Raw genomic sequence first — 12,722 nt, 5'->3', positions numbered from 1 at the left:
CTATTCACTTAGTCCTTCTATGAGGCAGACTCCTTTGCTTTGCTTTTTGCACTGGAGAAATGTGAGCATTGTACTTGTTTGGGGTCAGCGCTAGTAACTACTATAGTGCTATTGGGTCACACTGGTAATATCATATTTATTTATTTATTTTCGTGTAGGAAGATGTTGAGTCCTTTATGAAGAAACCTGGAAATGAGACAGCGGATGCAGTACTCAAGAGATTGGATGAGCAGTATCAAAAATATAAATTTATGGAATTAAATCTCTCGCAGAAGAAGAGGAGGTAGCTAATGTTTTGCTTATGATGAGATGTTACACCTCGCCTGCCTGAGTTTTATAGAACAGTACATAACTCTCACTTTTTTTCTTCTCTCTTAAAGGCTAAAAAGTCAAATCCCAGAAATTAAACAGACTTTAGAAATTTTAAAGCATATGCAGAAGAAAAAGGTATCGCTTTAAGGCAGTAGTGCTTTTTCCTGTCAATTTGTTTTCTGCATGTTTCCACAATGTTAAGCTAGGTACACACTGTAAGATACTGTCCAATCTGGTTGGTTGGAATGAAAATCTGGTAACATATGGGAGCAAATGACAACCAACCATATGCTCCCAAACACTGGGAAACAGACAAAAATGTTACTTGGCCAAATTGGTTAAATCAAACTGATTTAACCAATTTTTCCAACAACCACTTTTGTCTCTTGTCCAGCTTTTGGGAGCAAATGGTCGATTTGTCATTTGCTCCCATATGTTACCAGATTTTCGTTCCAACCAGCCAGATTGGAAAGATACTCTTGGGGGCATATTCATTTGGGAGCGAGAATGGCAAATATCCGGCACCCGCAGGGTTTTGCCTACAGGTGCAGGGTTTTTGCTATTCAATTAAGAGCAGGGGTTTTTTTTTGCGCACCTCCAGAGCACAAACAAACAATTTTTCCTAAAATATACAATTTTAGGAAAAATTGTCGGGAAATGCTCTGGGACCCCGGTGGCACCCCTACTAATTAAGCAATTGGAAGTTTCCAATTAGCTTAGTCAGTGTTACCTTCCGAAGTGCTGTCCCTGCTTCCAGCATCGGGACCCGGTTTCAGTGTGTATCCAATGTAAGAATTTTAATTTTTTTTTTTTTTTTCTTGCGTGGGGTTTTCAGCTCTGAAAATTTTGCGACCACTTTTTTTAAATTGGATACCGTGGGTATCAGGAGCGCGTATACCCCTTGGTAACCCAAATTGGGTGCAAGGTTTTTTTCCTTGCTAAACCTCGCACCCAATTGAATATGCCCCTCAGTGTGAATCTAGCAACGGTCATTGTTTATATTTATTATACCTAATACAGCACCACCATATCAGCACTATGCAGAGAATATATAATCCTTCACATATGCTGCTGCCCCATTGGAGCTTACAGTCCAGTTCTCTATTACACAAAATACACATGGGGTCCGTTTTATCAGCCACTTGTTACCCTACCAGTTTGTGTTTTTGGAGTTCCCCAACACAGCAAAAATATACAACTTAATACAATGAGTAGTTCAGATGGAATCAATCTCATGGCCCCAGTGTTGAGTCAGTAATGCTAACTGCTGTGCTATCCAAACCACATAATTACCTTTTTTTTTTCTCACAAATCTGTTTGGCAAACTTTAATTCTTGTTTTGAATTGTTGTACAGCTTTTGGGAGAAAGTAATAACTTTATTTCTACATGTTTCCTGTATTTGCTATTAATTTTGGAATCCTTTTTGGCAGGGCACTACTGAGCCGATGGAAACAAGGTTTTTACTGGCTGATAACCTGCATTGTAAAGCATTAGTACCACCTACAGACAAAGTCTGCTTGTGGCTTGGGGTGAGTAGTAATGCAAGTAAAATATTAAATTGCAGTTTTATTTTTTTCAAGAGGTGTCACATAGGCAATATATTCCCAATGGAATCCATGTAGTAGTAGTAGTAGTAGTAGTAGTAGTAGTAATAGGATTTTAATACAATGTTTGTTAGGGTTACTGAGTCGGTCATATTTTTGGTTTACTGTATTCTAATACCTTGCCCATTGGTGCCAAATCAGCACTGTTTAATGGCCCCAGCCAATTGGTGGTGTACTACCACCGCCATGCAGTAGTGAATAAATGTATGAATTGCTATTTATATCTGCATAATTTAATTCCTCAGTGTTTAAGGACTTACTCCAATTTTATGAAATAGAAAGTGAAAGTATAATAAAATCTTTGACCTGCCTGTAACTGTGCTTACAGTAGTCACTGTTTCTGGGTACACACCCAATATTTGGGACAGTGTGATGACATAGCTTAAGCCACATAACAAGTGCTGTTGGCCACAGAGCGGTCTCTTGCAGCATATCATAGCTACCAAATATAAATGTTGTTCTAGCCTCCTCTGAGCCATTTTGTCTGGTAGAGGATCCAGCTACAGTGTTACATTTTTATTATACTATGGTTTTGTAGGATCTGTTAGTGTTTTAGATCATGAAGGATTGTAGGTTAGAAAGATGTTTTAATACTTGGGTAATTATGTTACAAAAGCAAAACACAGAAAAATAGTCTAGTGTGATTTAATCAGTGTCCTGGATGGTTTCTCATTGTATCATAAAGAAAAACTGAACTGTGTAAGTCTATGTATTAAAATAAATTACTACTGCATTTAAGCTTGAGAGAGAAAAAAAAAAATGTTCTGGTATATAAATTATCCATACTTGGAGTTTTTTAGATCAGTAAATTCAATGCTTTTTCTATGAAATAAGTAATTGAATTCCAGAGATGGAAGGATGTATAGAAGTTTAGAGATGAGCCTCATTTTAATAATTTTTTTTTTTTTTTTTTCTTTTTTTTTTCCATTTTGCTCCAGTATTTGTAGTTGAAAATCCTATACCAGGGGGAGCTGTTTTCACATTTGTCTACTAGATTATGTATACATTTTGCTTTATATGCTCCTTATAATAACAGTGGTATAAAATCCTATTAATGACGACTGCTAACACAAAGCTCTTTGCCAGAAAAATCCATTACTTTTAGTTGGTTAAAATATGAAGTATTGGCTATTGTTGGTCTGTCACATATCAAAATCCACAATAGTCATTGCCAAGATCATTAGCTTGTTAAATTGATACCTGAATATATGTCTAACAACGCCTGTTAAGCGGCTAAATAATCAAACTGTATGAAGGTGCAGCACATTGTCTTCAGTGGATATGGCAGATTACCATAACTGGGCGTTGTAGCAGGAAGTACAGTACTTGACGGAGCACAAGTTGCACAGTTGTATAGGTGATGACCTGTTCTCAGTGTAATATGTACAAATAGCTGTTTAGTGCGCTATGGACGTTGTGTTTTAGCCACGCTAAAACACTAATTCTAAGTACCTACTACACTATAAGCGAGCTAAAATGCAAAATTGAGGAAAAAGTGGCAGAATGGAGAAAAAAAGTACATATTCTATGGTAAAAAGGCAAAAGACAGGGCCGATAGCAGTGACTCCCGATATGCATTGTTATGCTTCATCTCCGAATTTATACCAATTCCCTTGCTGCAAAAATACTAATCTAAGTAACTAGTATACTATAAGCTGAATTTAGGAAGAAGTGCTCAAAGTGGGTACCACGCCATATGGCACAAAACTGTTTATGGGGCCACCTCTCCTTGAACTGCTAAAAGCTTGTTTCATATAGGAAGCGTAACCTTGTAATACTTACCCATTTCTAGGCCAATGTAATGCTTGAGTATGATATTGATGATGCTCAGGCGCTGTTGGAGAAGAATTTGTCAACAGCTGCAAGAAACCTTGTATCCACAGAAGAGGACCTAGACTTCCTGCGGGACCAGTTCACTACTACAGAAGTCAGTATCCTTTTTGGAGATATTTATTCTTTTTAAGTAAAGGTAAAGTGATAGGCTTTTCCTGACATTTGTAATATATTAAATATTCTACTGAAACAGCCACTGTGAGCAACGATTGATGCTGACAATTCTAATTCCCCCTGGCAGCAAGAGTGCAGAAGGGTGAGATTTGTGGAGTAGAAGCCATATAAATGCTTTAAATTGCTTGAAATTACTTGGTAATCCAGTTTATGAAGCATTCTGAGGTATAGGCAGCTAAATGGCAATCTTGTGTTACATTATCCCTATTATAAACGTATTCCAATGATCCCCATCAAAAGGAGCTATAACCATATAAAGCAGTCTAAGGGTCAGGAGTGTAACCCCTTTAATAGGTAAGTAACTTGTCAACAAGACCCATTTATCTTCCATTCCAATCCCTCAGAGAGTGGGTCTGATCATGAATCTCTTAGCTCCATAGAGTGGTTTATTAAGCTCTATGTGGGGGAGTTCTCCCCTACTTCATTTGCCATATAGGTAAGTTAGTGAGTTCTTTCACAAAAGTATCTTTAACAGTTTAACCACTTGCATAATGTGGTTGCATGCAATGCGACTGCAGCCTACTGGGGTGTGACCTAATTGTAGAAAATGTGACCATGCCCCCTTAGAAAAGAAACTTTGCGTACTGGGAAGGGGGATGCTGTGAGCCCCTCAGCTCAGTGCAAATCTGGGGGGGAGAGAGAAGTGTATGATTGCTTAACCCCCCCCCCCCCCTTTACACAGGCAGAGGAGACTCTGGAGCAGTCTCCCACTGCAGCTCAGCAAACAGCAGCGTGTGCTGGCTTCCTGACCGGTAAAGGGAGGGGGGGGTGACATTGAACCCGTTCCCTGGTAATTAGTACCCGCTCCCCCTCTTGGTGCCTCTGGGTGTAATTAGAACTTAGTGGTCCACATAGCAAGATCTTAAAAGGGCCCCCCAGAGGTAAAAAAGAAACACATTTCTACTTCAGGGTCCATAGGGTATCCACAGGATACCTTGGGGTATAGGTGTGACGTCAGTCGCAGGGCACCAAAGAGTTAAGCTTTCAGCCTCCCAGGATGCACTAGGTCCCCCTCCTATACCCCGCCCCCGGGCCAAGGCACCTCAGTTTAGTTTGGTGCCCGGCCATCGTCGGGTGCACCTGTCGGAGTGGGGGCTAGAAGAGCCCCTGAAGCTTTCTTCAGTGCAGCTGTGGCTGCACATCTGGATGGACAGTCAGTCCTGACGTCCATGCTGTCTTCCCTATACCCCCGCCGGTACCAGAACGCCGGTACCGATCCGGGGATGCTGGTGAGCATCTGGGGTCACAGCTAGCGGTGACCCCAGATGTTCCGGACCATGGCTGGATCCAAGGGGGACAAAGGTAAGCAGCGGGGTCCCGCGGTGGGTCCCCGCTTGGCACATGGTCCTGAGTCCCCAGGCAGGGGGCTCCCTGGGGACTGGCTGCAGCGTGGAGCCAGGTACTGAACCTGCGCTGTCCACTACCCCCTGGGACAGCGGACCGCAACAGAGCGGTAGCGCTGCGGCGTCCCAGGGGTTAAATGCATGCCAGGGGAGCGCGCCTTCCCTGTCTCACAGCCGGCGCCTCCCCCGCTGCACACAGCCCTCTCTGCACTGTGCTGACTGGTCCTGTGTCAGCGCTCCTCCCCCAGGCCAGCTTCTCTCTGCTCCTCGGCGGCCATCTTCTCTGCAACGCATGGTGAACGCTGCTGGAAGTCTGGAAGGAAGCATCATGGTCTGGGTCCCCCCGCATACCTCTCCTCCGCTGTGGCTCAGGTCTGTGTATGCAGCGCTGTGTCCTACCAGGCACTGTGTCTGTGTAGTTGAGTGATCAGCGCTGTTAGTGCAGGAAATGTTATTTCTCTGCATTGTATGTGACTGTGCTAGCGCTGCCTGTAACTTTTCTTCTCTAAACTGTCAGCTTTATTACTGTCCCTGTTCTTTCTGCTAAAGCCCTTGCGGTGCGGTGCTGCAGGGTGGTCTCTCGCCTATTTAATACTTAATTGGTGAGAGAGGTCACATACGTGGTGCCATCATGTCTGAAAGTGATTTTCCCCTCCGGCTACAGTGTACCACGTGCAAAGTACCGTTGGCGGAGGGGGAGGGTAGCGCGGAGGGCCTTTGCAGGCAGTGTTTGTCCATGGCGCGGCCTATTACGGTTACAGCACCGGTACAGGAGCCGCCCTGGGCTTGTTTCGCTCAGGCGTTAACAGCTTTAGTGGGCCAGTTAGCTCCGCAGCCCGCGTTTACTCCGATGGGTTTGTCCCAGCAGTCTGTGGTGTCGTCACCCATGCAGGGGTTCCCACGACAATTGGTGGTACCCCACAGTCTCCCTATTTCCCGGGTTCTCAGGAGCCAGCGTGGGTTAACTCCCTGACGAGTTCTGTACAGCACTTGTCGGATGTGTTGCAAGGGGAGTCTGTGATGCGGCCTCATAAAAGGCCGGTGGCGTCTCTGTCCGCTCCTTATGAGGATGACGAAGGGACGTCTGATGATGGGGAGATTCTGGATCCTTACGATCAGGAACCTCTCCATACTAAGGACGCTGATGCTAAGTCCAAAGTATATATTCCTGGACTTATTCGGGCGGTCCGCACAGCCTTGGTGATTGAGGACGAAGTTCCCCCAGCGGCTAAATCTAAGTATGCCTTTTTCAAAGATGTGAAGGGCGATGCCACAGTCTTTCCTCTTTCGGGTCAGTTGGTGGACCATTTAGAGGAGGCGTGGAAACAACCTGGCAAAAGATACCAGCCGCAGAGACGCCTGGCGGTGGCTTATCCGTTCGCGGATAATTATTTTGCTAAGTGGGAATCCCCTCCACAGGTGGATTCTCACGTGACCCGTCTTGTCCGTAGTGCCACATTGCCGATGCCATCCATGTCCTCCCTTAAGGATGCTACGGACCGCAAGGTAGAAATCTGCCTGAAGTCCGCTTATTCCCTTGCAGGGGGGGCAGCACGGCCGGCTATGGCCATTTGCTGGGTTGCTAGAGCGATGGAGCGCTGGGCGGATTCATTAGAGGCTTCTTTTGAATCCGGCCGAACAGGCGGAGTTGATTGGCAATCTCCGTGATTCGGCCACCTACATCAACGAGGCGGCTCTAGACATTAGTACTCTGGTGTCTAGAATTTCTTCAGCAGCGGTAGCTGCTCGTCGCACCTTGTGGCTGTGATCCTGGAAGGCGGACGCAGATTCCAAGAAAGGTCTGGAAGCGTTGCCGTTTACCGGAGAAGTTCTCTTCGGTCTGGATCTGGATAAGATTGTGGCCACGCTGGCGGCAGCCAAATCTGCTTGTCTTCCGTCGGCCGCTGCTCCTTCTGGTTCTGGACCATCGTCCTTTCGGTCATCTAGGGCCCAGGGCAGGCCCAAACCACAGTCGTTTCCTCGACAGGCTGGCCCTAAGAAATCGGTCAAGCCCCGGAAACAGGCATGGAGTACCAGACGTCCGGCCCCCAAGCCAGATGACAAGCCTGCGGCCTGACGGTCCGGGTCTCCCCTTGGGGGATCCCAGGGTGGGAGGCCGCCTGCTGCAGTTCTCCCGGTGTTGGTCGTTCACTACGACAGACACTTGGGTTCTGGAGGTGGTCTCCCACGGGTACGCCCTCTCCTTCCGGCACAGACCCCCGGCTCGATTCTTCACCACGGGTCTACCATCAGACCGGAACAAGGCTACGGAGCTGCGGAAGGTATTGCACACTATGCTCCAGGCTGGAGTTATAGTGTCTGTTCCATTCTCCCAGAGGGGCCAGGGTTTCTATTTAAATCTATTTTTGGTACAGAAACCCAATGGGTCATATCGTCCGATTCAAATCAAAGCACTCAAGTCTTTGCGGGTCCCGAAGTTTCGGATGGAGACCCTACGGTCCATCATTCTGGCGCTGGAACCTGGGGACTACATGGTGTCATTGGACATACAGGACGCTTACCTGCATGTCCCTATTCTTTTGCGCCATCAAGAGTTCCTTCGGTTTGCAATCCGCAGCGACCACTTCCAGTTTCGGGCGTTACCTTTTGGCCTGGCGACAGCACCACGTGTTTTCACCAAGGTGATGGCGGTCATGGCGGCTTCTCTGCGGCTGCAAGGAGTCCGCATATTGCCGTACTTGGACGACCTGTTATTGGTGGCAGGATCTCCAGAGCTCCTGTTACACCACTTGGACCTGACCATGGCACGGCTGCAACGGCACGGCTGGCTAATCAACTGGCAGAAATCCACTCTAATCCCGTCTCGGAGGATTCTGCATCTTGGAGCCTTATTGGACTCGGGACAGCAAAGGATCTTCGTGACGGAGGACAAGATCTCTGCTTTACAGAGGTTACTGGGCTCCATGGTGTCGGTGTTCGACATGGTGGAATACGCCCAGTTTCACTCCAGACCTCTGCAGCACCTGATCCTGTCCAAGTGGAACGGGCTGCCTCAGTCTCTGAAGTTCCAGACTATTGTGCTCACCCCGGAGGTTCGCCTGTCCCTTGCGTGGTGGTTAAACACGACCCACCTCAACAAGGGATGTCCGTTCTGGGTTCCAAATTGGGTCCTGTTGACAACGGACGCCAGTCTTCGGGGCTGGGGAGCAGTTTCGGGTCCACACTTGTTCCAGGGCAGGTGGACGCCGACAGAAGCGGAGTTTCCAATAAATATCTTGGAACTCCGTGCGGTCTTCAATGCTCTCCTGCAGGCACAGCGGTTTCTCCAGGGTCACCCGGTGCAGATCCAGTCGGACAATGCTACCACAGTGGCCTACATAAACAGGCAAGGAGGAACTCGCAGTCGGGCGGCTCTCGTAGAGGTGTCTCGGATCCTGGTTTGGGCGGAGCGCAATCTTCCGGCCATATCAGCGGTCTTCATCCCGGGAGTGCTAAATTGGGAGGCGGACTTTCTAAGTCGCCAGGACGTTCATCCAGGGGAATGTCCCTGCACCCGGACGTTTTTCAACTACTGGTGGACAGGTGGGGTTTTCCAGAAATCGACCTCATGGTGTCCCGGCACAACAACAAGTTGCCGGTGTACGGGTCTCGCACAGGAGACGAAGGGGCGTCTCTGTTGGATGCTCTGTCCGTCCGGTGGACGTTCAGGTTCGCATACCTGTTCCCTCCGGTCTCCTTTCTTCCATGGGTAATCCGGAAATTCAAACAGGAAGAAGGGATGCTCCTGTTGATAGCTCCCGCGTGGCCCAGACGGCACTGGTTCTCAGACCTTCAGGGTCTGTCCGTGGACAGTCCTCTGCGGTTGCCGCTACGACCGGACCTTCTTTCTCAGGGTCCTTGTCTTCACCCGGACCTGACTCTGCTGTCTTTGACAGCGTGGCTGTTGAGACGGCCATGCTGAGGTCCCGGGGGTTTTCCAGCTCTGTGGTGCGTACCATGTTACGAGCTCGGAAACCGTCTTCCGCGAGGATATACCATCGCGTGTGGCATACGTTCTTCCAGTGGTAACGACCGAGAGGTTATGCACCGCGGGAGTTTCGTCTGTCTCGGATTCTCGCCTTCCTGCAAGCGGGACTAGATCATGGGCTTCGCCTTGCTTCTTTGAAGGTACAGGTTTCGGCCCTATCTGTCTGGTTTCACAGTAGGATTGCTACAATCCCGGATGTGCGCACCTTTATGCAAGGTGTTCTCTGTATTCAGCCGCCCTTTGTTCCACCTGTGGCGCCTTGGGATTTGGCTGTGGTCCTGAGGGCTCTCCAAGGACCGCCGTTTGAACCACTGGGCTCAGTGGATATTAAATGGCTAACAGCTAAGACTGTTTTCCTTCTGGCCATTGCTTCGGCCAGACGTGTTTCTGAGTTAGGGGCTCTTTTTTGTAGACCCCCTTTCTTGGTTTTTCATGGGAACAGGGCAGTGCTCCGCACTCGGCCCGAGTTTCTTCCCAAAGTTGTTTCCCAGTTTCATGTTAACGAGGAAATAGTTGTTCCGGCCTTTAACTCACCGGGTCTTTCCGTGGGTGAGGCCTCTTTGGATGTTGTGCGGGCCTTAAGGACTTATGTTGACCGCACTTCTTCGTTTAGGACGTCGGACGCTTTGTTTGTCCTCTATGGCTTCCGTAAAAAGGGTTGGCCTGCTTCAAAGCAAACTTTGGCAGCCTGGATCCGTATGGCTATTTCTGAAGCTTATCTTCATGAAGGCCTACCGGTCCCTCCTTCTCTGAAGGCTCATTCCACTAGGTCTGTGGGTCCTTCGTGGGCAGCTCGACGTGGTGCCTCGGCAGTTCAGATCTGCAAGGCTGCTACGTGGTCTTCTGTCCATACCTTCGTGAGGTATTACAGGTTTGACACCTTCGCCTCTCAGGATGCTTCCTTCGGGCGGCGGGTTCTCCTTTCTGCACAGGAGCGTCCCCACCCTTAAAGGATACTGCTTTGGGACATCCCCAAGGTATCCTGTGGATACCCTATGGACCCTGAAGTAGAAAATATGAGATATGGTAAGAACTTACCCTTGTTATCTCTATTTCTACGAAGTCCATAGGGTTCCACAGGACTCCCGCCCTGTCGCACCTGTGCTGCAGATGGGCTTTGCTCTGGTCACCGGTTTTCCGTCTCCCTCTGGTGAGAATGTGATTCTTGTATGTGTCCAGATCTTTGTTCTCTCTCTTCCTTCTCCTCCTCCGGCCTATGGCTTGGTAACTAACTGAGGTGCCTTGGCCCGGGGGCGGGGTATAGGAGGGGGACCTAGTGCATCCTGGGAGGCTGAAAGCTTAACTCTTTGGTGCCCTGCGACTGACGTCACACCTATACCCCAAGGTATCCTGTGGAACCCTATGGACTTCGTAGAAATAGAGATAACAAGGGTAAGTTCTTACCATATCTCATATTTTGTCCCCACACAGAGCCCATTCATATGCCACACAGTAATGCCCCTTACACATTATAACACATAGTAATGCCCTTACAAATTATACCACGTAGTAGTGCCCCATATAGCACTTTATTCCACACAATAGTAGTGCTCCTTACACATTATGCCCCACCCCCAGCAACTCTCCTCCCCCTGTGTGCCATCAGCAGGTGGGGATTTGGGGCTGGGCTGCCAGCTAATTACAGCTGCTGCAGAGGCAGACATGGACTGACAGCGGTGGCTCAATTTGAATCTGCACTAGTCGTGAGCCTATCCGGGAGTAGCCTCTGCTGATTGGCTGCCAGTTTGCAAGAACGGAATGTCTCACAACTGGAGGCACGGTCTTTTCATGGCTGTCTGCCAATGCGCCAGCTGTTACCAAATCAACAATGCTGACACCCCGGCCCACCTTCTGTACGAGACTGGGTGCAGGGGGAGCGACAAACCACAGAGGCAGCTTTGGCACCATAGCAGCCGCACCCCTTACAAACACTGTACTTATGCCACTGTTTGCAAGCATGTTTGTAAACAGTGGGGTCCTTTTCAGCATCACTGGAATGGGGTTATAGACGAAGACAATGTAAACCAATTAAGGCTGCAGGTGTACTTCAGGGTCCAGTCTTCAAATGGGCAATGCTGGGTATCCAAGCTAGTTTTAATTAAAAAAATAAAGAGCTTTTCCTTTAACACACATTTCAGATATGGCTAGAGTTTACAATTGGGATGTAAAAAGAAGAAACAAGGATGGTGTCTCCAAAAGCAAATCATAAATTTTTTTTTTTTTTTAAAGTTTCCTGTCCCCAATTGTTTTAGATATGATCCAAGTAGACATCTGGGCATTTGGGACGGAAGCTGCTTTCCCCCATCCCTCCCTTTTTTTTTTTTTTTTTTTTTTTTTTTAAATTGTATAATCCAGTTTCATGCATGCCACAAGGTGTATGACGTTCACACTATGTAACAACAATATCCTTTTTGCCCACTGAATAAATTAGAACAGAATTATACATTGTACTTGATCTGCAGGAAGGTGTCAACATGCTGGCAGTAATACTATACAAATAGAAATGAAGTGTAACAGCTCTAATAAATCCACTAAAGGGTTTTCTGGACATCATAATGATTTTGCCTACTTACAGGCTTTATTAATATTGGTGCTGGAATAATGAAACATTAAACAAACAATATTTGATTCAGAAATGAGGCAAGAATATTTTAAATTATCCTTACAAATGTTATAGATTGGCTGCCTGGAACAGCCTTTTTACATATATTTTTTTTTTTGTTTTATATATATATTTTATTTATATTTTTATATCCTTAGTAGTTCACAAGCACTGAAATTTTTGAATTGTGTAGAAACCGTTTTTCTCCCTCCTGTTACAAGTACATTGTGTGGTGGTGTTTTAGCTAAAATGGGCTGTGAAGGCTAAGAACTCTTTATTGTAAGTGCTGCACTGTCAAAGTTGGTGAAACAACTCTGTTAAAAGCAACCCAAATTGGTCTCTGAATTATTATTATTATTTTTTTTTTTGTCCCCTTAAACGCTTTGAGCCAGTGGTTCCCAAACTTGTTTGAATCACAGCACCTTATAGTATCTGCATTTTTTCCACGGCACCTCTGGGCCAAAAATTTCTAATTGAGAAATTCAGCCAAAATGAAATTAAGTAAATTGTGCTTGTAACCCTTAAGGTCAGTTAAAGTGGGTGACAGGACTGCGCTTCTTGTCCACACATTTTATGATTGGCAGCAGCCACTAGCACTGGTTCTGCCTATCACACTGACTAAAAATGATTTTATTTGTACTGGACCACCAACCCGAGGCACCCCAGGGTGCCACGGCACAGTTTGGGAACCACTGCTTTTAAGCTATATTTTCACAATTGTCTGGTCGATAGACTCCAGTTCTGACACTTCACATACTGTAGATCCAGTTCTGTCATTCTGTCTTCAGGAATTGAACAATAAGATGGCAAAGTTTTTGTATTTTTATTCCACAATGTCAAAATTGTAAAAACAACTTGTTGCAAA

At 46.7% G+C, this 12,722-nt stretch overlaps 1 protein-coding gene across 1 annotated transcript in view; it reads left to right on the top strand.

The window, feature by feature from the left end:
- Positions 1-12,722, top strand: part of VBP1 (VHL binding protein 1) — a 16,498-nt gene extending 3,776 nt beyond the window's left edge. Inside the window, exons 2-6 of the mRNA XM_088482933.1 lie at positions 159-283; positions 381-447; positions 1,744-1,842; positions 3,710-3,848; positions 11,394-12,722. Coding sequence (XP_088339059.1) covers positions 159-283; positions 381-447; positions 1,744-1,842; positions 3,710-3,848; positions 11,394-11,464 — 501 coding nt within the window. The 3' untranslated portion in view covers positions 11,465-12,722. The remainder of the gene's footprint in view (positions 1-158; positions 284-380; positions 448-1,743; positions 1,843-3,709; positions 3,849-11,393) is intronic.

Source organism: Taudactylus pleione, unplaced genomic scaffold (genome assembly GCF_031769625.1).
Source record: "Taudactylus pleione unplaced genomic scaffold, aTauple2 ptg000296l, whole genome shotgun sequence".
Classification (NCBI taxonomy): domain Eukaryota; kingdom Metazoa; phylum Chordata; class Amphibia; order Anura; family Myobatrachidae; genus Taudactylus; species Taudactylus pleione.
The sequence above is the reverse complement of the archived record's forward strand: the minus strand, read 5'-3'. Positions and strand labels throughout refer to the sequence as shown.